A 27400-nucleotide genomic window follows, 5' to 3' on the forward strand; every position below is an offset into this window, starting at 1 on the left:
ATTTAACTTACATTATACATTACATTTACTCCCATCCTCTAGAACAGTGATTTGGTGATTTCTGCTGGTGTGATATGCTGGAAAGAGTCAGACACTGATGACAGATGAGGAGCCACAAAAATGGACAGAACTGTTAAAACTATAAAAACAGCCACAAAGTACTTTGTTAATGTTGTTGACTTGCAATGCTCATTTATTTGCTCATACATTTTTTATACAGGGTTACGCTTAGCCCATCAGAGTGGGAACTTTGTGGGCTTACATGAAATCCACACAGCCCAAGTCCAACACTCAACATAAAATGCAGATTTTATTGTGCAAAAAAAGACAAACGTCTCCCTTCATTGCTCAGTCCTCTGCCTGTCCCACTACACTCTTTCACTACCAGTAGAGCCACTCATTCACTTATCTCATCTATCAAACAAACAATCAACTGCCTGGCGAATGCTTACTTTCCCTACGTCCTCAACTGCATCAGTCAGAGCAGATATAAATTGCCAATCTGTGAGCAAGAATTCACCCAGTGACGTAAACAGTTTATCTGAAGACATAATGCAGTTGAGGCATGAATCAGACATTGTACTCATTCATCAAGATGGTTACAAAATACAAATTAAACGAAGCAGACAGAATGCTCGTGCAGATAGATTATATAGAGTGTAATACTGGATCGCTAAAATCAATAATCTAAACAACTATAATCTAACATTATAAACCCTGTGTCTACTATGTGATCCCTTAAACAGGAAGAAAAAACACCTGTACAAGACCATAGATGAGGGTTTGTACCATTGACAGTATATATAAGGTTAGTACAGCGAGAGAAACAGACTGTACTGTATGGACTTTTGAGGCTGAGCATAGAGAAAATAAATGTATAAAATAATATACATGGGCAAAGTATGCTAACAGTATAGGCTTTCTGTTTAAAGACCTGTTATTAAAACAGACGTATAAATGATTTAATTTGTGGATAAACAGTCTATATTTGCTAGCATTGCAGGCAGTGTTGCTTACAAGCTTCAGTTTATGGTGCAAACCACATCTTAAATCAGGACATCAGTGGGACAGTTAATGCCTAATATTAACATCAACTCAGACAGTAAGCATTTCTAGAGACTGCTGTCGGTGCAGTACCACCAGATGATGGATATTAATTTAATTAAATGATTTTCCAATGAAATTACATGGTGTGTGCCTAATGAAGTCACTCACATACAGAACCCTAATCTGTATACAAGTGACAAACTGTACATGTGAAAGGACAAATCTCACAATCTACTGTGGTGTTGACTTTTATTGACTGGTGAGTGAGCCCAAATCTATTTGTAAAGGTCAGCCATTATGTACTCAAAGCTGTGGCGCTCAAAGGGTAAAAGCCTACAGAGAGACAATACATAATCACCAGATGAGAGGCATTTGTGGATTAGTAAAACACTCATAAATACAGAGATTGTAATAAATAAAAAAATCACAATTTCCCGTGGTGACACCCAGAAGGGTTGAATTTGAGATAAGAAGGAACTACATGAAATTTGATGACCTGGTGAGGCATGAAGCAAACAGTGTTTCTGTGTTGCTTCGCTGAATGTTGTGGTCAGAAATCTTGACAAGTCATCAAGGATTTAAAAAAAAAGCCTTGAAGCAAACATGTGAGCTGCTGAGAAAACACCCAAACAAAAGGGTTGTTGTTCTTTGTAATCCACTTCTTTGCTTCATTTCTAATGTAACCTCATCTAGCACGAAACTCACATGACCTCACGCATACCTTTGTGTCAGGTTAAACTTGAAGTGAGTTGAGATGTCAAAATGCTGTCAGTCAGCTATTCTAGAGAACTGTTTGAGCTTGAACTAATGCACCAAGACTCCACGGTCCTCGGTTTACCCTTATTTATAAATAATACCTTCAGCATACCTCAACTCCTTCACTCCATACCTGCATTTTCCACGATATAACCCTGAACCTGAGACACCGAACATCAAACTGCTCAGATGCACCTGAGGTCACATTCCAATGAATGACACTGGAGACCAACAGAGATCACACCCACAGCACACCCAAATTGGACTATCTCCAGACCTTGGCTGTGTCTTTATATCCTACACATGAACACCACAAAGAGGAGACTGGACACGCACACAGCCTTTCGGATGCCCGGCCCTCACTGTAAATAATAAGCAGAGAATACAAACAGCACTCCAAATGCACGAGGATGCATGCCAGTGCCTTAGCATACCGCTTTCCCTGGGAAGCTAAATGGGATGGTTTGATAGTCAGAACACACCTTCAGCTCCACAATGATGGGAACCAGTTTGCTATTCAAACAGCTTTTTGAATAGCCCCGACAGTCACAAGATAGGAAATAATTGTGTCAACCTTAACATCTCAGTGATATTCAGAATAGATCTAAGCCTCTTGCAAGACAGAAATCCAGTCTAACACATTTATTTCTAGTAACCTGCAGTTAAGCATCCATCATAGCTAAACAGCACACGCGACAAGCAATGGCCCATCCACCAGCCTCTGACCATCATCCTTGCCTTATGAAAAAAAAACCTGCTGACAGCTTTTTTTCCTCTCTGTCACGACAGAAATAGATAGTGGGCACAATAGGGTTGTCACTGTTGTGGCAGGTACCAGCTCCTGCCTCCCAGTCTGCATGATAACGGCCACTAACTGGGTGTGAGAGGTGTGTGTGTGTCTGTACACCTGCCCTGCAGTTCTCCAAGTGTCGCGTTATGCTTTCGTCATTCGGAACAGAATTCACCCTGATGTCTTAATACCACGGAATCTGCTTTACGCACCAAAAACAAGCCCCGAAATCATAACTGACGGCTGCCTCTGAGATTAGACAGAAGATAAAGTAGCAGAGATGGACACAATAAATGGGTCGGGCAAATATTATCTGCCGATTTTAGCTTACCACAAATATATGGACGCTGTCTATGTCGGCCAGTTGGAAACAAGAAACTGTAGCAGAGAAATACCAAAGATATTATATTTGAGTTAATATGGAAATGTCAGCACAGAGTTTCCCCACCAGAGAGCAATGACAAGTTTATTTTTAGCCATACAAGCAGAGTCTCTAGGTATGTGAATAAATGACAGTGTGCTGGTAGGTTGATAGGTCTGCATATTTGGTCAAAACTGCCACATCGCTTTATTTATCCAACTATTGGAGTGTGATGAAATTTGGTACATACATTCTTTGCCCTCTTCAGGACAATATGTAAGAATTACTGTTAATAAGGAAATGTTAGCACGCTAACACACTAAACTAAGATGGGGAACATGGTACGCATTGTACCTGCTGAACTCCTGCATTGTGATTGTGCTGTTTTGAAGCTTGCACCTCAAATAGTCAGGAGTGTGCTACTATCTTCTGATATAAGGATGCAGAAATTAGCAGTAAGTATAGTCTCAAAGAGGTGCAATGATATTCATTCTAGTTCAAGTTTAGAATATTCCACTACTGTACATATTTTTATCAAGAATCCCCAGATTTAAAGGCATACTTAATCAAAAATGCTGTGTTGATATTAAAAAACGTATATTGGCTGATATATCACTATCAGATATCCTAATTGCAGAGATATGGGGATGCAGTGACTCTACTAGACCCAGTTTAACAATGGCACACACAGGAGAAGCACATAAGTGAGCAGACAGGTTTTAAACAAGTTTGGAGTTTAACCATATTATCTACTGTTTATAGCTGTAGCTACTGCTTTTGCCCAGATCTCAGCAGAGACACTAGCAGCCAAAAAAAAAAAAAAAAAAATGAAGGTTACAAAACATTGCGATCTAGCTGATTCCTGATAAATGCCTGTTAAAGCCAGAAAATGCATCCATGGCAGAAACACAGGCAGATGGATAGTAAGTGGCACATGCTCTAATACAACATTTCTATGCTTACTTTACAGAACTCAGCAACACAAACATACACAGCTGTGCAAGCATAAAATACATCTTTGACAGTAGTACCAATGCTGACAAAGCCCTTCCTAAATCTACACCGTCATCAGTACCGCAGAACAGTGCTAGAAAAATGGTCATGAAGCCAAAAACTGTTGCCTCTTAATTAAGCCGAAATTTGTGTACAGGAGCTGCTCAGAAGAACTTACTGGTTGCTCAACAGAAGGGAATTTAGTAACAGAAACAACCAGACGCTTTGTGCCAAAATGTTTGAGTGGAATCTGGAGTGGGCACTGAACACTGCTGTTTTCAGGCCATCTGGACAGTGGTTCTGTTGTCCACTGCAAGGCCTGGTTCAAGATGTGATTTTAAAGGCTGGAAAACAATTAGCTGGAAGAAGCTGCAGCAGCTGAAAACAGTTTCCAACAACCCCATGACTGCTCTCCACAGACCAGAAGTTTTCCCATCACTTTATAAAACCAATGCTCCAAATATGCATCAGCAATGCAGTGCCATGCATAGTAGCATATTACATCTTTGCTGTATACTCAAAAATGTAAAACTTTGAAGAGAAGAAACTTTAACATGCCAGAACCCACACAGTGGTCTCCTCCCTTTTAATAGCGTTTGACTGTTTGCCTTGGGAAGACTGGAGAGATAATTAACCAACCACAGTTCCCACAATGACATCACTGTTGCTAGCACATCTTTTGAGACCTCAAAAATCCAATTTATCACAGGACTTCTGTTAGGCATTTCTCCTATATTGACAGGAATGTTGTAAAGTAGCAAACTGAGACACAAGGATGGTACTAAGACACACATGGAAAAATAATAATAATAATAAAAAAAGGTCCTTGGCATGCCATCCCATTAGGCATAATTCATTGAACAGACATTGGTTTAAAATGTTTAGTTTTGTTAATTTTAAAGGATCCATCCACTTATTGGGCTCATTACAGATTGCATAAATTCACTGACGAATCCCCTGATCCAATCTGCCGCCAATCTTACATATTTAATCCACTGTGGGGGATAAAACTGAGGGCAAATAAAGTGGTTGCTGTATCCAACGATGGTCAAACATTCTCTATAAATGTAGGGCAGCTGAAGCCACACTAAGTCTTGCTTTCTCTAGCGTTATAAAGCCAGAGGAACTATTTGACCAGCAACAATATACATTTTAAGCTGATTGGGTGAGGTGGTGCCGTTCTCTGGTCAGTTGGAGCTGAACAAGAAGCAGGAACAATGAAAGACAAAAGGTGGATTGTGATGCTCTATTTAACAGTTTAGTATGGCTTGCCAAGTTGCCTGCTGCCTGCCAGTCGACCCATCTGTATTGTTTAATCAATTAACAGCCACAAGACATAGACAACATTGCCTGAAACTAGCACCACTCCCTTGTCACGAAAGCCAACATTAATTAAATGCTCTCAACATCAGCCCTACAACATTGCATGGGATTTTCTATTAAATGTGCCCTCAAAATGGGATTTAATCCATGTTGCAATACATAGGACACAGGGACAAAGGTGGGACAGCCCTCAAATAATCCCCTGTGAAGGCCAATTTTTCATTTCAGCAAAAATACCAACAAAAAAAAAAAAAAGCAGCTATGAGGCAGCTAAAGGACCCTCCAGAGGACAACATGTTACTTGTCCTCATGTAGTTTAAATAGCACCCCACTTATCCTGACTCCCATGGTTGAGCATCACAGCCATGAGCGCACACACACAGTGGGAACATGCTCTTCTGATGTCAGCAACAGAGCACTTTGTACTGAACACATGGGAGGCTATACTCAATAATTGATACAGTAAAGAGTGCATCAAACAGCACAACTGGAAGCCTCATAGACCATAAAACACTGCAATGTTAGAGGCACAGAAAAAGCACCATGAGATAACGTTACTTATTCAAGAGCTTGAAGGTCTGATTCTCCTAATTTCCTAAACATCTGCATCTGACTCTTCATTGAACAGATCCTTCTTAAATTGAATGTAAGACACATCTGACATCTCACAAGGCAGCAAATGAGCGGTTGGAGTGTAAACGCTTCTCAAGTTTATGGTCAGTGGCACCTGCTGAAGTTTAGACTGTGTTAAAATCATTGCCCCACACACACACACACACACACACACACACACACACACACACACACACACACACACACACACACACACACACACACACACACACACAGTGATGTAAACCCATGGCTTTAGGGTGCTAGAAGAGCTAATGAATAGACAAACCGAGAGAGTTTCGGTGTTCAACGGTTTGGTCCAGTCACCAAACAAGCTAACGGCTACTAACGTTAGTTACGGAAAAAACTGTTCAGTTAAGCACTTATTACTATAACAACCGTCCCCAGCAAGCAGTCGGTTAAAATACTTACCCTGCTGTCAGGAGCAGACACAGTGTCTTGACTTAAAACTTGAAATATTTTCAAGGCAGCTGTAACCGGAGTCGGTACGCACCGTCGCTGTCAGGGCAGTGGGGAAGAAAAGCCGGGTTTGGTTGCCTTTTGTTTGTGTCTCTAAGCCCGAGGGAGGCGTGGTGGCGTGTCTGTTGATGCCTTCAAAGCGCCTCGGACACTCAATCTCCACAGTTTGATTATTGTAATAATCTGATTTTATTAACTTTTTTACTATTTCCTGTTGCAAAGAACAAATGCAAAGAACTCTATCCTCTGTGGTGTCAGTAGCTGTGTCTGTCTCATTCAGCAGAAGTCCTTTCTGTCCTTAGGATCTTGAAAAACTTGAAAACTTGAAAAACACTGGATACACGTAGAAGACTAATATATCCCACTTTGACTTGAACACACAAAACCCACCGTTGAACCACCAAAATGAACTATTGATATTGCACCAAATAAAATCATCAAAACAAGTCAGGGAAAAAAACCTCCACAGGCAGACTTTTGAAAAGGAGGGGGGGAATGTGTAAGGCTTATTTTCTCTCATCAGCTTTAAATTGTCAATAACTTGTCTTTCAGCAATATCCTTCTCGAAAGTGAAAAATTCTATCCACATGAAGGCAGCACACGCTCCACGGTCTATTTCGGAGACTGTGGTGAACAGCGCCACGATGTGGATGCTCTGTGGTAATAATAACCCAAGCAGATGCACATAGTGTACATCCACTCTCTAGTTCTGAACTCAGGGAGCAGTCAGATGTCAACAACCAGTACAAAGCTTCTCTGCCTATTGTGTGTCATCACACACATTCACAATTCCTCTGCTGTAGCAAATTCAACATCAAGGCAGCAAATTGCAGAGTGCTTTCTTGTGCTGCGGTGTCCTGCAATCATGTCCTGTAAAACTCCACAGCGATACTCATGTGAAGCAGCAGTGTGACCTAGAATCTCATAAATGCCTGTTCAACAGCTGAGAGGGAAAATAGTATCTCTTTTTGATCAAGTTTGTCTTGACAGTGAGTTTTTCTTTTCTTTTGTAGTCCTTGAAGTGGTAAATTGATAAACATCTTTTTAGGGTAGAAGAGCTGGTTTCAATTTGTTACCTGTGTGTGTGGGTAGGATGCGTGGTCTGTCTGTCCCCAAACGCTGTAGAAAAATTGCAAGCTGTTTCTCCTTTGGGGCTTTGTCCAAGCCAGTGGCTATCAGGTAAGAGCCAAACTGTTCTTTCCATGTCTTCCACTGTGTAGGAAGGTCGTCTAGCATGGGCAAAAGAGGCTGCATTTGAGCTAAAAAATTCTGGTGTGTGCTTGTTGGAGGACTAGTGTCCCACCCAGGACCAAGGCTATGAAGAGCATTCAAAGTAATATTATGGTAAATACAAATCAAAGAAAGAATTTGGCCTGTGTCTGAATCCCTCTGGAAAAGGGGTCACAACTTTTTAGAGATTCAAGATTTTTAATCGTCAAATAAGTAACCAAAACAGACTATATACATTGTGTATGTTATAAATCATTCAGATCTCAGTTTGGCAACACATGACACTGCAGGAGAACTATTTCCCCACTTTATCTGGTTTATGCACACTTTAGCAAGTGACTCACCGGTGCTGGTGCTGTAGGTGCGAACAGTGGCGTCAGTCAGAGGCGGTGAGCAGCCCGAGTCTATGGATGCTGTGTCGTCATCTTGGGAACAGCCAGCCTGGATGGCTCTAAGGTAGCTGTGGCTGCGTGATCGGAAGCATGTTGGCATGGGCAAGTCTGGAGGCTCTGAGTTGTCCTGAGAGTGGGAACGGGAATCTCTGAATGTGGACTCGGAGCTGCGGTCCTCATAATGATGACTCATTTCCAGGTCCCGTAGCTGGAGGAAGGAAAGGTCAAGATTGGTAAAGATGTAGCAGCGGTGTAGCACGGAGAACAGTACTGTATGAGTGGATTCATTTTGATCACAGTAGCTGCTCCCAGTGCCGGAGGTGACCACTTACTGCCCACTGAGCCCTGTCCATTGGTGATACACACTTGATGGGATGCAATAAAATGACACCAGAAAAGTCCAAAGATGACAATAAGGCACAATTAGTGCTAAACCCCAGTAAAACCAGCCCCCTGCTTCACTTCATGATGGGTTTCTGAGCTGTCATTTCATCTCTAGAATCATTTTCATTTTTTGACATTTCCTACAAAGCCTGCTGTACAAGAACTGTCAACGTACAGAAAATAAAAGAAATGCCAAGGCAAGAGACATCACTTTGAAAAGTTTTTACTGTGTTTTATGCAGCAACTGCAGCCATTTCTGAGACTTGTTTTGAAGTGTGAGAACCAGCCTCATGGATGATGGGTTTCATATTCTGTTGATCGACAGACACAATGTGTTTGTAGCAAAGATATTTTGATGATTCAGTGACTGGTGAGTGCAAGAGAGGTGGCACAAAAGAAAATGAAGCAGAGAATCGGGTGGTTACAGCTCCACACCTTTTTTTTAGACTAAATATTAAATGTTGGGTATTGGTGATTTTCACTTGTTCTGATTCAAATTAATTTTGTTATAGGAAAAAGTTTTGAATTATACAACTTGACCTCAACAAGTCTAAATTGTAATGCATATTAAATTTCTTTGGTATGCTGCTGTGCAAGCAAATTAAAGCAATAATTTCATATATTGGACGAATTTGTTGTAATGTAGTGACCTGTCAGAGATTGGGTACAAATCCTGTACTAATAGCCTCCACTGCCTCATTTGACTAGTTCATTGAAAAAGAGCAGAGCCATTTCGCATAGTTGTTCATCATCTTTGTGACCTTGTCAGTGGGAGGCTAATAGCTCTTATATAAGTAGACGAATTAGACTTAAAACTACCAATGTCATTCATTTGGCTTTTAGGTTCATAACATTAATATGAGATACATTTCGAAAATAAGGATTCTTTGTTCACTGGGAGCTCATTTTGTCAGTCATTCAGGCTGTATCTGTGAAAAATGCTAATTATACTACGGAAATGAGTGCTCGTAGCTCATGGCAGACAAAGGGGTCTTTGAAACACACTGGTGATTTGAAAGCAGAAATTTGCTTGGAGCTAAGTGATGTAAATTTCAAGCAAGTACAAACGCATTTAACTCATTAGAAAAATATCTGCTGAGCTAATGAGAGAAACAGAGACGCAGACAGACACAGAGAAACAGAAAATCATTAGTTGGCCTCTGACAGCTGACAAATCCCACATTTAATTCATCCCTGTCTGTCTTCTCAGGGCAGGTACTGACCTGTGCGATGCAGCTACGTCTGCCCAAGGTGCTGCAGGCCTGGCTGAAGTCATCATCATCCCAGTTTGGCAAAGACGAGCCTGTACCCCCAATGCAGTCTAGGTTGTCCAGGCTGCGATTATTGGAGAGCTCTCGGAGAGATGGAAGACAGCTGGAAAGGGGAGTAAGATGAGAGGGAAAAAAAGATAAAGGAGATGTATTAAGGATATGAAATATAAGGAGGTAAATTAAAGGCGTTGTCAGGAGTGCATGAGGACATGTTCGATGAAAAAACAGTTGATGGTAATACACGATGACAAGGAGGCGGAAGGGAAACGTGGATCAGCGAAGAAAATGAACGATCAGCAAAACCAGGAATTGAAAGAGAGATAAAAAGAGGATAATAATTCAAGTTATCCCTTTCATTTCCACCATGGATCCACATGTCATCTATTCCAATTTTATCTCATTTGAGCATCAATCATTGTAGCATCTGAGCATGCAAAGCCAGTGATGTCAGGCAACGCATGTAAACAGCTCTCTGTGCCATCATGGTGCCAAAGACAAAGAACAGATTTAGGTTTACTCAAACAGCAGCTTTAAAGTCATGTTTTTACATATTCTTTGTTGGCACACAGTGATAGTTACATAGCAGTAAGCTGCCATGCCATGGTCTATGGTCACAGATGTCCCCTCATTCCCTCATTTGAATAGTGTCAAACTCAGCTACTTTTCACCTAAAAGCACTGGGCAGATGGTATTTACAAGCTTAAGGGAGGCTGGCAGTTGTTGGCAGCAGGGTATGAATTTGGCATTTGGACTTGCCACTAACTTTACAGACATCTGAGGGGGGCAGTGCAAAGTCATTGATTGTAAATGATCCAATCAGACATAAGCGTTTTGCACCACACCCCTGAGACGTGGCTTACAGACCTATCACTGACCTGCTCATTGACCTGCCCAGCTGGTGCAGAGAGGACACACTGTGGAGTGGAGACCACAGGGCATCCAGCTCCCCCTGCAACAAGGTGTAATCCAGGGTTCTGCTGCTCACGCCAATCAGGCTGGAGCAGACCGGGAGAGCAAGGGGTAGCATGGTCAGGGATTGGCAGGGGGAGTAGGGTTAGTCATTCAAGCACGCTTTAGGAAAGAATAAATCCTTAAATTTCTAAACATAGACTAAAGGGATTTGAAATATTATGTGGAGGTGTATATGTAAGGTATGCCTCTGTCTGTGTTTCTCAGGATGACGCCCTCTTGTTTTTTTTTACATCAACTCTCCATCTCTGATCCAACCAGATATATTCCCACTGTAGTGTGTAGCGATATTTTGACACTGCAACCCCCAAACTTGAGGACAAGAAAAACAAGCACTGCTTTATAGAAGGTACTGTCACAACCATTAATATCAAAAATAGTTTATTATACTATTATATTATTATTATTATATATTTATTATATATTACATACATTAAAGCTCTTGAAAGTTTAAGGTATAGTTTATTTTTCTTTATTTTATTGTATGTCAAAGCATGAAAATCTGTGGCAAAAGACAAAAACATATTGAATCATTAAAATTCCATCCTTTTTTTGTGCAAATCCGTGCTGACAGTCGTTTCGGGTGGAAACTAAGAAACACAGAAACAATTTTATCTTAGACAGCAGATGTCACTGCTGCCAAAAACTTTTTACAACTTATGGGCATTGTGATTGTTCCTCTGCAAATGTGTGAAACCCTTTGAGTTCTTGAGTAGAGATTACAAAACATGGCAGTTTTGTCTTGCTTTAATTAGTTTCACATGGCCTTAGATACAAATGAAAGAATGTGAATGCATTTTCATTTTCATTTTCATTTCATGAAAGGGCACACTGAACTCTGCTATGTCCCACTGCACCTGCATCACATATTGCACAATGTATCTGCTCCAGAAAGCAAATAATTCAAAGACAAGTGAGTCACAGTGCCAGTCAGTTGGAGAAATGAGGCAGATTTGTGTTTTTTTACTGGTTGAGTGGAAACAAAAGTCAGTGTCATATGTGTAACTATGCACTAATGTTGTCGGTATCCTCTTAGTTAGACTGATGCTTTGTGGGTCCAACAGTGGGAAGGTAAATCACTGACGGCAGTAAGGCTGGCATGTGGAGGACAACAGGGAGTCTGACACCACTTAATTCTATGCGTGAGTAAGCGCACCATGGACTGTGTGTACTTGTGTGTGTGTGTGTGTGTGTGTGTGTTGTATGCATTTGTATTTTTCCTGCATACTGGCATGGTGTGATAGTTTCCTTTCTGTACGCCCAGAAAAGGATGAGGGTGGGACTAATTTATTTTCTTTTGATTGTTGAGAGGTTGTGCCAATCAGTATTTATAACTGTGTGCTCTTATGAGTGTCTGGGTGTTACCTGAAAATCAACACTTTTTGTAGCCACACATTTTATGGGCCCAAATATTTACTTTTCATCTAAGTATATTTGCATACCAGATATAACTTAGGCCTTTAAGGTACACATTAAAAATAAAATGTTTTTTTATTTCTCAACAGATCAGGACTTGAAATTTTGCTTACTGATGTAAACCAACCTTTAATAGTATCAGAACACATGAAAATGTCATAATTGTCTGATGTTAGTCTCTTTATTAAAATATCTGTCCATCATTTTGGGACTGATAGCAGGTTGTGTTTTAAATTTTAATCACAGGGCTGCTTTGGTTTAAATTTGAATCATGGGTTGTACCTTTGACATAAGGATGTCTCTCTCTCTTGCTGTTGAATACTAATATGTACTTCATGATAAAGCTCAGTCTGTTGTCTTACTTGCGTGGGGGTAGCTGGTCGCTCAGAGACTGCTGTGTAGCCCTGAGGTAGCTCTGGCGGCGAGCTGCAGTTTTTGGCGAGGGTTTGGGGCTTCCCTCTGAGTCGTCGCTGTCTTCCATGTCTCCCATGGCCTTCACATAGCTACCACTGCGCATCCGCCGACATGGGATTTCATTGGCACCCCCGCTGCGCCCTAATGTGCTGCTCCAATCACCCTACAGGCAGCATTAGGGAGATAAAATTAGTCTTTAGTTTTTTTTCACAATATATGTCATTACCTTATCACTGTATGAGTGCTCTTGATAGGAAGGATACATTTATATTTTGTAAGCATTACATTCACTTCGGGCCTACTCACCCTTCGTCCAACCTGCAGGTAGTTGCAGGTTAGTTCCTGTTGGCAGGATTTGGACTTGAGCATGGACCTGTCCAGAGTAGCTGAGCCCTTCTGGATTACTTGTCTCGGCTGGCCCATGGTCAGTGTGGACCAGGACCCTCCTTTCATATAGTCATTATCATTTATTACCATTCTTCCTGTTCCACCTAGTCCACCACCTCCTCCATCCCCAGGCACAGGAAGCGCCTGATACTTCATGTCATTGCTGCTTTTGGAGGAGCTGATAGTGTTGTAGCCACTGTGGATGTATCTGCTCTGGCCCCCCTGGCTGTCGTGGCCAGTTGGTCGCCCCAGAGTCATCATGGCCATGGTGTTATGGTAGCTGCTCAAATCGCTGCTGTCCAAATCGTCTGAGCTCCAATAGCCTGACATGTTGGAGCGTGGTCGTCGCTTGGCAGTGGCTTCTGATTTTGTACCCCGATCTTTACTTTTAGATCTGCGATTCTGCTTCCCCCCGTCATCTGTGCCAGATGAGCCTCCACCACTGCCAGTGGAGCGTCCATTGACATTTCCCTTCATGTGTTGGCTCTCCAGTGACTGGGACTTTGCAAAGAGCTTCTGCACTGAGTGTAGCATGTAACGGATGCGACCAGGACTGTCTGTGCGCTGCTTGGCGGCAGCAACAGCAGACGTTCGATGAAACTGCAACGTGCTGAACCCGTCACGGCCTCCAGGTAGCTGCTTATCGAACTCCAGAAGACTTGGTGGTGCCTGGTTCTTGGTCATGTGATGCGATATAGTTGCTGAGCCACTTGTAATCATAGGTGTTCGTCCACTCAGCCCTGCCATGCCCATGCCCATGCCCATGCCCGTTCCCATACCCATAGACATGGATGTGCCCATGGTCCCTGTGCTTATCCCCCCGATGCTGTCCCCTGGTGGGGAGAAGTCAGACTGGTCGTAGGAGTTGTAGTGAATCCTGGGGAATGTGCTGCTGTTGGACAGCTGGTTGTTGAGGGGGAGCATGCAGTCTGGTGGGAGGGAGCCTGGGTTGGCTGATTGATAGAGGTTGGGGTCCATGGTGCCATAATGGTCCATAGTGGGGCTCAGTAGATAAGGGCTGCGTGGCAGGGTGCTGGTCCTGTGAGAGTAGAGGGTGTCTGGATGGCCTACGGAAGGATCACAGGAGTCAGACAGGTGTCTGTTACGGTTGGTCCCCAACCCTTTCATGGTGGCGAGGAGGTCCAACCCTCTAGAAGACCCCCAGGCCAAGTAGAGATGACTGATGACCTTGAAGGTGATTCCTAGAAAACAGGGACAAACAGGACAGGAAGACACAACACAAGAGAGAGGAAAGATGTTTAGAACTGGTTAATATACTATACTACTGTACAAAACATGCAAAACTAGACACAGACACATTCAAGCTCAGCCCACTTATGTGCCAAACCAGACAACAAACAGGCTAGCTGTAGGGCTGAGGGGGAAATACTGTGCACTGAATGAACCAGCATTGCTTCCCACAGCAAACATCTGTGTTAAAGTGCTCGAAGTGGATTGAAAAACAACGTGTGGGACAATGATGAGCTGTAGCAAGTGGGCCAGGGCATACATTATAGGAAAATGAACAATTGTTGGCAGTCATCTGTAACTCCAGACACCTCCGCAGCTATGTGGGGCTACAGTACATGCCAGCAGTTAGTAAACAAATATCACAGAGGATGGGAAAGGATTAGAACTGTAATTCACACAGCACAAACATTTCCATTCATATGCGCTAATCAACTAATTGTGTTTGCGTAGAATTGGGTTTGTGCCCTTTCATAAGAAAACAGGAAGCAAACAAAAAAGTTTAAATAATGTACCTGCTGCCCCTACTTGCCTCTCCACACATCCTATAGGTTAGTTGTGTTACAAAACAGCCAAATCTCTGCGGAACCCATTCTTTCAGCTTGTAGCACTCTTTCTATGCAGATTACTCCATCTGTTTCTCTGTCTCTCTCTTCCTTCTCTGTTACTGCTCTCTCCTCTTCCCACCTCCAGTGGGTATCCCTGGCGCTGGTCACAGAGCTCCTGTCCTATCTTTGCATGGTGAGCCAAGGATGGTGGGCAGACTGTCATAGTGAAACCAGTAAAGAGGATTTGACCAGTGGGTGGTGGGTTGCAGGAGCTGGCAGCTACACCTCCTTGTCCTCCTTGTCAAGCTGTGCCAATGCCCTGCTTGGCAAGGCAGCAAGGGTGGTACTTGTCATGGAAAATGAGATGATAATGGATGAGAGATGTTATGTAAAGGAAAACCAAAGGTAATAGAAATGTTTATGCTATTTATGCATTGCCAGTTATATTCATAAGTGGCTCCTTATCCAGTGTGGAATAATCACTAACAGAAAGATTATATCTAAAAGAATGCCAGGGAGCTGCCATTAAACCAGTTGGTATGTTCTATTCCTCAATTACAATTCTGGTTTATGAGGAATATATGAATAAATAAACTATAGTGAGTGTCTATAAAATTTGTGATTTGTTTTTATCATTCCTGCTGGACTAAAGGCCCTTTAAGGTACCTTTAAATCTTATGTCCAGCAGGACCATTATTGAAACACTATTCAAACCTTCACAGTATGTATGCTGCTTCCTTATCTCTGTTGGTGTAGTGAAGTGAATGCAGTTTAATAGATTTATATTGTTCGTCTTTGGGTCTACAGGTTATCTGACGCCCCAGAAAGGAATCTTTCCTTTACTAAAGCATGTGGACCTAACCAGAGAGCATTTTGGGCCCTTTACTGCTTGTCTCAGCTATCACAAATGTTTCCTGAATCTGTCATTTATCATTAGTCTTGGCAGCTGACATGTTTAAATCAGCCCCCATAACTCAAATGTCAAATATTCAGATCACGCCTTACATATTTTGGTGGATATGTAATATAGTTACACCACATTTTCCTCTCAAATTCCTCTCCAAGACTGATAAATAGTGGCTGTAGTGCACGAAAGCAGGCAGTATATTAGATATAGATTGGACTGAAAAAAAGAATGATGTATGAATGATAGATGAATGATACATCTTGTCATTAGAGCCCTGTAGAGTTCCAGTAAAGAAAACTGATAAAGGGCTTAAAAACTCAATCTCATCTTCACCACGGTACATTTATTCTTAATTTATCCAGAGGAAGTCATCTAGGCAGGCCAACGACACCCTAAATTCATTTGGAGCTGCTTTGCAAAACTTCAGACTTGTACTTTTTGCTATGGGGTGTCCTGGGGGCTGGCAGTCTAACCATGACTTCCTCACATTGATTCTGACCAGGCTTATTGCAGAAATACAAGAGAGATGAAGTAGAGATGAAACATAAACTAATACTGAGTGGAGGAGAAATTATTGCCCATTCATTTCTCTCACTTATATCTTCCCTGTTGAGGCAGGTTATTTGAACTGTCAACCTTGCAGTGAGTGGCTTTCATTTCTAAAAGTTGAAAATCAAATTGGAAACTAGTCTACAGTCCCCCAAAAACACATCTCAGCCTGGTCCTACTAAAAAACATTGTTAACATGTTGTAGGGGAGGTTTCTTGCTATAAATCTCCGTGCTCACCTTCAGAGAGCTAGAAATCTGGAGAAAATAAGATAATTATATGTTGCAGTGCAGACAATAAGTGACGAGACGTTGGATAGCAGCTCACTTACAAGATTACACTTAATTCACAGCACATTGCATATTAATTGTGATTCACTGTTTTCAGAGAAGGTACCAAAATGTTTTGTGTGTTACCTTGCTTTTACATAATGCACACACACATTACCTCAACACACTTCTAGCAATTAGCCATTTGCAAAAAATCTCCATATAAATTATAAGCCTGGCTTTCATGCCACCATTATTAGCATGCTGCAGGCACAGACTCATTTAGTGTCATTAACAGAGCCTCTCTGAGTGTCATCTCTGCTGATAGGGTCAAATCCTCTAAATCCTTTTACACCACATTAGCTAACTGCCTCATATCCTGTCGTGACACGCCACTCAGCTAAGCTTAGCATACCCTCCTCAATGTGTCAACCAGCATGGCTCAAAATGACAGTGATAGTCGCATTATTAATGGAGGCAGGATTGTAAACTGTACACTGCCAGTCAAAAGTTTTGAACACTTTAGCACATTTACAAAATGTTGGCTTTTTTGTTAACGCTCTTGTGTTGTAGATTATTATACTCTAAAATGAGAAAACACAGGTCAGGTAAAGCTTTGAGAGAAATGAGAAATGTGTGGGACTTTTGTATTTTATTAGACATGACCTAGAAATGGCCTCTCCATCACTCTAATTAAGGATTTGTAGCAGAGAACATACTGTGAATTTGTCTTGCACTGGCTTTAATGAAGCTATTTAAGGTGCTGATTAATGCATAAAGACACACTCCATGGTTTTATATTAGTGACCAAATGGCCCTCAAAACCATTAATTTCTATTAAAACATTATTATAACTATTGATTTACTTTTTCAAATTGTATCAACAATGAAATTCCAAAACATTGTTTGAGATTTAGCCAATTTTTTTCAAATACATATTCATATTTTCACATATTTATACAGTGCTTTCTTCAGAGTGCTCTGTCATATAATGGAAACATTGGATTCAGTGTTCAGTGTGGGTTCAGTGTGTCCACTGGGCAGCTAATGCAGCTTTTTCTAAATGTTTCAATTCTAACATTGCCCTCTAAATAAGAATGTTTTAGCTTTAAGTCACCAGGATGACGCAACATGCCTGGAAGACACTGCAGGTAATATGGTTTTTATTAGGCAGAGCTGTGTGAAAATCAACCCTGGCAGCTAATATTTATGCAAAATGTATAAACACCGATGTCAGTACGTAGGACACAATTCTGCTTCAGTATCGCTGCAAAGTATAATAACAGAGGTCAAGAGACATTTTGACCCTCAGAAGAGAAAAATAAAAGAATTTAGGTCAAGCTTCTGCATTCGTTAGCTCAGTGCTGGACAGACAAGTGTGCATGTGCATCTCCGTCTGTGCACACAAGAACTTTAATGTGTCTGTGTTTGTGTGTGTTTTGACACCCTGCTTGGAGCGTCTGGTGGCAGCATCTCCCTGCCTTGTGCACTGGGGAGCTGCCATCTGCTCTTCCAGTGGGAAAAGGGGCGTTTGGCACTGAGTCCAATTCATGACCTTACTCATTCTCTCAGCCACCGCAATCTGAGAGCCACAGGCAGTTCATGCTACCAACCAGAGGAGGGCGATCACACTCAATACAAGCTCGACTGTGTTTCTGCCAAGTTCCATCACTTTCTGATGTTTTCATACAGCATGTGGGGAGGTTCTTACTAGTTACAGTCAGAATTTACAGAAACAGTCAGTCACAGACTCTGACAGAAAGCATTGGAAATGTGATGAAAAGGTCAGAGTGAATGTCAAGTAATGCTTATAAATACTGATTAAAAGTCCCAGAGGTACACCTGAACACCTGAAGCACTCAATGTCTTTTGTGATGATAAATCAGGGAGTGAAAGTACATGTCTAACTTGACTTTAATATAAAAAGTCTCCATTACAAGTGAATGTCCCACATCTTCCTTAAGAAAAAGTGTGTCGATATCAGAAAAAAGTAAAAGCCTTTGTTCTACAGATAAATTGCAACTGTAACTGATATTATTATATACGACATTATTAGATAATGCTGATGCTGCTAATACTGATGCATCAACATTCAAGCACTGAAGCTGGTTGAGGTGGAAGTATGTATATAGGTATTTCAGTCTAGTGGTTCCAAAAGGAGTTGGTCACCCTCCTTAGATAAGTCTGAGGGATCCTGAGATGATAAATGTGCGAGGAAAGAGGAAGAGCTAAAGTTCTGCAACACAAAGTTGGTTTTATTTATTTATTTGTTTTCCCCTGAAATGTGAAGTTGAAGTATTGTAGTAGCATAAAATGGAAATACTTGAGTAAAGTGCAGATTCTACAGCATATGAGTAAATGTACTTTCCAACACTGCTAATATAAAAATATAGCACTAGTACAGGGGAACAATTTTTGGGGGATAAAAATGGTTTTATTGAATCAAAGAAGTTGTTAAATAGCAGCACAAAATAGAAATATAAAATAAACTGGGATATATTTTTGATCTTCAAAAACCCAAAGTGGTTGAACCCTAATAGGATCTTCTTGTGTAATAGTACCTAACCATTTTAGGGATATGTCAGTCTTTGCCTAGTAAGCCTATTTATCTATGTACCATCAGTAAACTGCAAATATGTCTATGAGAAGCATTAAATCAAAATTTCATTCATTTTAATTCCAACAATATTTACTCAATTCAAATATTGAAAATATGAAATTGTTCCAAAAACAAACAAATAAACAAACAAACAAACAAACGAACATGCTCCTGGCTCCTGGACAAAGCAAGAATTTCTATTCCCAATATTTTCATCCACACACCTAATTTTTTGCCATCCTGGAAATACTGCTGGAGGTGATTGCTAGATTCTGTATCAAAATGTCTCTGGGTTGTCTGTGTTGTAGGAATAGAGTTGCCAGGTTTTCAGACCGGTTGCCAGTTTCTACATTGGCAAGCCTATGTGCGGCCAGATTAAGATGAGAGACTGCGCAAAGGACATCATCCCCTCATCTGAGCAACACTATACAGGGAGGCAGTTTGTCAAAGCACAGCTCAGTCAGTGAGCCCATCTGCTCCATAGGCTTACAGCACTGCCCTGGAAGACAGGGTGGCGGCTCTGTGTGTGTGTTAGTGTGATGTGTCTAAAGGCAGTGTGTGTTACGTGCAACAAGGGAGGCGAATGCTTACAGACTGCTGGTGAGGAGGAAGGGACAGAAGGAAGTGAAGGAAAAGCTGTGGGGAGAAAGGTGTGGGTTTTGACAGCAGTGAAAATTAAAGCAATCTATAGGGAACGAAGAAGGTGTGAAAATGAGTAAACGTGTTGTAAACTGTGCACTAGGGAGGAGAAATATAAAGAAGAGCAGAGGAAGATGAGCGACAGAAATCAGCAAGTGGGGAGAGACATAGCACAGAATAGGAAGAACGAGAGAGGGTAGTGTCGAGAGAGTTACGAGTTCAGTGTTTTGCTCGGAAGCCAAATTTTTAGTGGAAGAGATCAGATGATGCTGGAGGAGGAGATGCGTGTCAGTTAGCAGAGTGTTTGATGTATGTGTTTATCCCAGAGAAGGTGTGAGGGTGTAAATGAGTGTGAATATGTGAGGCATATGCATGTGCAAGATAATAATTGCCTACGACCGCTTGAAAATGTAGAATCTTTTTAGCTTTGTTTTAAGTTGCGAAGCCTTGTTCAAGTGAGAAGTAATTGAATAATTTTGTCAGTCACAGAATGCCTCTGAGTGCTGAGTGTTTGTGAGCAAACACACAAAAACACTCAATGTATGTATGTGTGTCACGTAATTAATAATAAATAGTGTGTATATGTGTGCACGCATGTGTGTGTGAAGCGGGCTAACCTTGTCCTAATTACACTCTATCTGTTCCATCAGTGCTGTGCTCTGGCCTATTTTCACAGCTATAAATTTACCACTCTCCCCTCTGTTGTGATAGATGACCCACTCATTTTAGCCCATCTCTGAAGACTGTGAGCCAGAAAGGAAGTCAGTGAAAGACAGTGGCACCACTTCACTGCTTATGATGGCCAATGGAACTTTCCATGTCCTAAAAACTATTTCTGGGTATTAAGTTGGTACATTAAAAAGGGTTTGGAGTGACGTTGTTAGCGGTTTTTGTTTTTCCGGTTGAGGAAAGCCTTGTATCAAAAAACAGTGAATAAATTTAGGAGAGGAACGTGCCATCTGGAGTTCTCCAGAGTGTTTTGAGTGTTTTACATTTAGGAACATTAAGGAGCAGCTCTTCCTCGCTGTTGCAGTGTAGATTATTTATGAATTTGTAGTCCTAAAAATAGTCATAAAAGGTTAGCAGGGGTTAGAGACTTCAAATGCTGTGTATTGATGGGAATCTGAGGGACTGATTTTTAGGCACAGTTTTAAAACACTGTTCCTGAACTCTAATTTACCCTGAGTGGGGCAGGTGAAGAAACAATGGGTTGATGAAATGTTAAATTTTTATATGGCTTCGGTCTGTAAATGCGCCAAAATAACTAGCTGATTTTCAAATTACAAATTGTATTTTGCCATTTATCTCCACAATATGTAGGCTATACATACATCATATTAATATATTATTAATATATTATATTAATACTATGTATTTTTTTAATATGAATTTTTAAACTATTCAATGGATGTTAAGTGGCTGTGCGGGCTCAAGGATAATGCAGCCTAATCAGGCTGAATTAAATAAAAACACTGAGATCCCACTTGCAGGTTCTGTGGTTTTAATTTTTTTTTTTTTAATAATTTAATTTAACATTGAGTTATTTCTCAATCTATTTTATAATCAGCATAGTAAACAAACACAGACATGCTTTCTAAATGTTTGCTATACGGTTCAGGTCCAAAGCCAAAGACAAATCTGACCAAAACAATTCATCTGTATAAACCAGAGCAACTAGATTTAAAAATAATACAAGGGAAAGTGGAAACGTTTAATCCTCAAGCCATATAATGATATAAAATGTCACTTATTCTCTTGACCTTCACCGCTAATCTGTGTGGCAGCAGTTATCATGGCCATCTTCCAACATAAATCATCCACTCCCACCCCTTTGACCTTGTTGATGTCGCTTTGTGGATCTGTTGGGGCAGTCTACCTGTATGTGTGAAGGCAACTGTGGATAAACCCCACTGAGCACATCACCAGGCAGAGCAAGGCAAAACAATTCATTTAGATGGACTAGTGAGTATAATACTATTGTACAACTTCCTTCCATCATATGTATATATCTATATATAAAGTATATCTATATCTATATCTATATCTATATATCTATATCTCTATAGATATAGAGATATATATACACAAAATGTACTAATTTAGGAAGATACCCAGTTGATTTGACTCATTCAGACTCTTGAATCCTCATATTAGCCTTTTGGAATGCATTTTTGCACAAAGTGAGGACTATGAATTTCGTCTTTTATGAAAATAAAAAAAATTAATTAATGTTTAAGGTGGGTATTTCAGCAACCAAAAACTCTTCCCATATCCATATGGGCATGTTAGTATTGTATTAAGATGGACTTGAATTTAATAAATGTGAACCTTTAAAAAAAAAAGAAAAAAAAAAAAGAAAAGAAAAATTTAATCTGCAGGAAGCAAGAGTAGCGGGTTAGGTTCTTGAATTTGAACTGATCAAACACTAACCTCATAATATAATCAATCTGAACCCTATTTGAAGCTGAAGACACGGTGACCATACATGGCCTAGTGCTACTTTATTTGAGAGTGTATTTTTATATTTAGGAATAACACAGAGATGGGTGTCTATCTCTGGGTCCTGCACGCAGGGAGGCACAGAGGGGAGGAGAGGGTTGTGGGCTACAGCTGTGGCCTCTATCTCTAGATTCAGGGCAAATCAGAAGGACTAATGCAAACAGACATAGCATAGAATATTTTTTTATGAATGCACATATATTAAGCTGCTTGAATGCAAAGACACCATTCAAATACACGCTCTCATGCAGAGACACACACCATCTCCCACACACAGTGAAGATCCACTTCAAAGGCAGAAAGATCCCAGCACTATCTTTTATATTGAAGGCACTACATGCTCTTAAACTTTAAACCTCAGCTACTCTTTGATATCAAACTATCACACCAAATTAGCGCATTCTCTCTCTAATTATATGCTGTGGGAGTGGACATATTATTATTAATTAATATTTGTGGGCCAGGTCACTAGTCAGTCAGCCTTTTCATGTTTTTTAAACTAAAACCGAGGTCAACCTCCAGAGTGAGAGACAAGACGAGGTTTGATCTTTTTATCATGAGTAAACTTTTAAAAGACCTGAAAGCATTAATGAAAGCTCTCAAATCTTATTCCTAAGCTGCAGCTCAGTGATGTCCTGTGCTGTGTCTGTGAGTTGCTGCACTGCATGTGTGTGTGCTATGAGCAGTCACCCACAGCCTGTTATGAACAACCACAGCACAGCCATAAATCCCACCAGGATAAGCCTTAAACCTCACCCACTTCAAAATGCCCTTGGCCTGACACACAATAGCCACGGTTCAGTCTAATACATCCACATAGCCTTGACCCCCGCATAGGAAGCAGCAACACAATGAGATTTCCTGCTGTGAAAAGGAATAGGTGAAAAGTCACTTCCTGTGGAGATGTGAGGAGTGATCTTCTGACGGGCGGGAGAGGACAGGGGTCCCTTCTGGATGCCAAGTGGGTCAACCCTGCATTCATGCTTCACAATCCCCATGTGACGTCATAATAATACCCTAATAGCTGTGTGTCAACCTATCAACCAGTCAACGGCACACGGATGAGCCGTTGTCATGACAGTGGTCATAAAGCCAGCAGGACAGGCAGTGATGGTATGTATATACAGTTTTATATCACAGAGTGCTGACATTTTGTAGACGTGAGCTACAGCCTTCAGACTATGCAGCTGTTGTCCAAAGTCACATGGATGTATCATACTACCAAACGACGAAAAAATCTGAAGGCTGTCCGTCATTTTGAAAGATTAACACAGAGGGCGATCTACCGTAACATTAAGTAATTCACAACTCTGTCAGTAACCACATGTAGACCACCTGCAGTAGACCCACCTATCCAGTTGGTGGCGAGTGTTCATAGTAATTAGTTATTGTCTAGTGGACTTTGATCTCATATGCATGACCTTGTTGTCTAGCTGGCTTTAGCCATCACATAGGTAGGCTATATCGCTACATGGCCTATATCTATCTCAAAAAAAGAGTGTCTGAAGTTTCTCTAGAATGCTCAATAATTTCGATGTGGTTCCTAAACGAGGTGAAAAAGAGGAATTGATGAGGTAGAATGAAGGACAAGCAAGTAATACTAATAATCTTTATCAGCCAGCGGCAGCTAATGTTATGGGGGAAGCAAGTGGCAGCAAGGGGGTAAAAATAATTAATCTAATTTGTGTGATGAAAAGTGACCTTTTCCCTCCATGCCCTTATAAATGCATAATCTGTAAGCATATGAAATGTTATTGAGATCGAGATGTTCTTGAAAATATTAAATATACCTCTATAAAATGATGGGTAATAATAGATGTGATGGAATTTTGATGACACTGTCTGTCAAAATGATGGACAACGAGGAAAGTAACATCTGCATATTACATGTGACTTCCAAGTACAACATACTTTACAAAAGGTAAAAACGTACAGCTGAGGTTGAATGTCATTAGTTTTGCAGGTATCTGGTACTAAAGCAGTGAATGAATGTCTTTACAAAATGTTATGGCAATCCATCCAATAGCTGTTGGGAAATTTATTGAGTGGAAGTGGACTGACCAACAGGTCAACATCCCCATCTTGAGAGCCACACCACCAACATAGCTAAAAATCTCTTCTTGGACCTTTGATTGGTTTACATGCACTAATCTTGAGTCTGTGGTCCTCCAGCATTATTGATGACGCCTTCTCAGACATCATAATACACTCTGATTGGTGCTGTTTGGTTTGAAATCTTTCTATGTTTAGGTTTCTTTCAAATAAAGCAGTGCACTTGGTTGTTGAATCTGACTTGAAGAACCATTGATTGTAAAGCAGCCTGTTCATGATGTGAGTCCAAATATTGTTGATCATCTTTACCCATTCTGTTATTTATAATTATAAATTATAAATAATAATAAATTATACATTTATAAATAAGTGGCTGTTTTACTACATTATAAGCCTGCTTAATCAACTGGCTCCCATGAGGTTTCCTTCCCACTGTGGTTTGAATATCACCACTGAGACTCATTACCTTGTTAAACCGCACTGAAGCAGGTAACGTGGATCTTTGCTGATAGGATTTCTGAGTCAGAGAGGATGTTGACCTTGACATTGTAACACTGAGTGACATTAATTAATTTCTTCTTCTATTCACAGTTTGAGTGGGCAGTGTGTGTGTTTCGAGTGAGTTCGTTCTGGTATATTAGAATATATCCATTTAACAAATGTTTTCTCTGCTGTGACTCATCTAAAAATATACAGATTTCAGAGTTGAAGGCACATCTCATCTCTGGGGATAACCAACGATTCATCTTTGCTTTTCAGACACCATAAATAACAAAAGGTAGAACTGGTTCACGTCACATTTGAAATCTGTTTGTGTGCAGCAAATTAAAAGCAGCAGTAAATGGCATGAAGTAATTCTGATACCCAGATTATATTCAATGTGTAGGACAGTTAAGAGCACTTTTACACTGTCCTAGTCAGACTAAAAAGTGTTTCCATGCCTGCTTCTTACTGTCTGCACCCATGAGAGGCTTTTTAATAGCACAGGATGAGCACTTTATAATGCAAGTGCATTACAGGAGATATGAGAGAGGAGGGAAGGAGTGAAGAGACAAAAGAAGTTCTACACTCTGATTCAGGAAAATTGCCACAGTCTCCTTGTCTTTGTGTGCAGACAGCTAGGAAAGAGTAATGCATCAATCACAGCTGTCCTTTGCAGCCCTGCTCGCCTCCCTACATTCACATTCACAAAGTGAGCTCAGCTTTGATCATAGTGTTTCAATATTGTGGTCGTATCCTTTCTGTCTTTCCTCTGCAAAGCTATCATTGATCTGATTATCCCCTGGCAAATGCCGCACGTCTCGCTTTGACCTAAAAAGGAAAGCATGAATTAATCCACCACAGAGAAGGCCGTATGGTTAATTTGTTATCAAGCCACGGTGCACCTTTTGTACGTGGTTACTGTACAAAAGCCGCTGTCAATGCAACCTCGAGATCCAATTCTAACACCTCTAGCATGGCCTATTGTGAGTGTGATGTCAGCTACACCCTCTCATCCTCAACCCCAGGGAGACTCCCATCCGGAGCCTTATGGGAAGGATTGAGAGGAGTCCTGTGATTGGAGCTTCCTGTTATCTCCTAACCACAGCAACACGGCTGGCAGGACCTCTGCTTCTGGAGGATTCTGGCAATATGCGTGCACAAGTGTGGGTTTGCTGAGGTGTATATGTGCCTGTGTGTGTGAATCAGGAGCTATATTTGTATGCAAACATATGTCTCAGAGTGCATGTGTGTATGTGTGATACAGGAAGTGAGGATGTAAATGCTTGAGAGGAACTACAAAGACAGAATGTTGTGTGAGATGGCATGAAGGATAGTGGCTTGACATTGAATATGTGGACGTGTGAGAAGTGGTCATGGTGGGTACAATGCTTAAATTAAATCTGGTACAGTACCATGTATACACTTTCAAATTTCCAATAAATGGCAGAATGGAGAAGAAGCCATATTTAAGCCATCCCAAGACACTTTCACATGTTTATGGACGAGGTTTGTACAACTTGTGCTATTTAACAATTCTAAGACCCTAACGAATACATGCACCCGTTCCATAATAAACATGACATAATCCTACAGCCACATTGTTTAGTGATCTGTGATCTTATTCCATCTATTTCCTCATTATAATTACATTGTTAGATGTACAATAGCACCAGACCAGGACTAAAAATCACGGCAAAAGTAATTTCTGTCTGCAGTATAATTGAGTAATAAAAGTATAAATTGCTGGTGTTGTAAGAATATCACCTATTTCCTATACAAAACCACTTCTTTTTATTTTCTAGATATGTGTGTCTGATAAAGGCAGGCTGGTGGATTTTAATTGGAAACAAGCTGAAATGTACTTTTTGCGCTTGCAGATGTTTTGAAAAAGTAAGACTAAAGCTGCACTAATCAATAATTTTGGATGGAACAATGGATCAAATTGGCTGCTCATGGTGACAAACCCACCAATAATTATCAAACACTCCTACAGTCCTCTGTTTTAAAGAACTTTTGAGCCACTACCAGATTATTATTATTATTATTTTGCTTTTACAGTTTGCAATTTTATTGTTTTGGTTTAGTCACACAACTCTCATTAACTTTGTTTCCAGTTGCCGCAGGGAGCAGTTTTCATTGAAAAAGCGAGATACTACAAAGACAAAGTCAGCGACTATAACTGGTGAACATAATGGATCATTTGGCTGCTAAGGAGTCTGATATTTCCCTCAGGAGTTAGTGGAGTCCAAAACAGAGGGAAGGTGAATATTAAACTGCCAGGGGTCAGAAACACAACTCTCGATGATAATGTTGCTCTGTGTCTGCAAGTGTAAATAGGAAACTGGTTCTTATCATACTCACCACATCAAACAAATAAAGTGATAATAGTTCAAGAATGTCTTTACAACTTCTTGCACTGGAAATGATAGAGGTCTAAATTGATAATTTGTTGTCTGGGCCAGAGTTTACTATAAACCCTATATGCTATAAAACGCCTATACAGTTGTTCCTAACATCTCACATTCTTATCCGCAGTGATTCTCGGAAAGCTGCAGCTTCTTATCTGTGCTGTAAGCAGCACTGATCGACTACACTGCCTCGAGAACTGCTTGAAAGCTACAACATCAGTTTCCAGGTGTACAGAGAGCCAGGTCTGCCGGGTTTTAAATGCAAGCACAGAAGCTTCTGGAAAACTCGCTGGAAAGCTTCACATCCTCATCCATTATTGATAGCGCCTTAAGCCTTCCTTGTGCTCAGGATGACAAACTAAAACCAGAAGTGGC

At 40.8% G+C, this 27400-nt stretch overlaps 1 protein-coding gene across 7 annotated transcripts in view; it reads right to left on the reverse strand.

Moving 5' to 3' along the window:
* Positions 1-27400, reverse strand: part of dlgap4b (discs, large (Drosophila) homolog-associated protein 4b) — a 104527-nt gene that overhangs the window by 12741 nt on the left and 64386 nt on the right. For 4 of the 7 annotated variants that reach the window (XM_051415529.1, XM_051415527.1, XM_051415528.1 and 1 more), the window contains 6 exons: positions 12745-14027; positions 12387-12601; positions 10515-10634; positions 9592-9742; positions 7937-8192; positions 7439-7591 (listed from right to left, as the gene is read on the reverse strand). In XM_051415529.1, coding sequence (XP_051271489.1) covers positions 7439-7591; positions 7937-8192; positions 9592-9742; positions 10515-10634; positions 12387-12601; positions 12745-13953 — 2104 coding nt within the window. In that variant the 5' untranslated portion in view covers positions 13954-14027. The remainder of the gene's footprint in view (positions 1-7438; positions 7592-7936; positions 8193-9591; positions 9743-10514; positions 10635-12386; positions 12602-12744; positions 14028-27400) is intronic. The other 3 variants (XM_051415530.1, XM_051415531.1, XM_051415533.1) reach the window with 3 other exon arrangements.

The sequence above is a fragment of the Dicentrarchus labrax genome, unplaced genomic scaffold (genome assembly GCF_905237075.1).
Source record: "Dicentrarchus labrax unplaced genomic scaffold, dlabrax2021, whole genome shotgun sequence".
Taxonomy (NCBI): Eukaryota; Metazoa; Chordata; class Actinopteri; family Moronidae; genus Dicentrarchus; species Dicentrarchus labrax.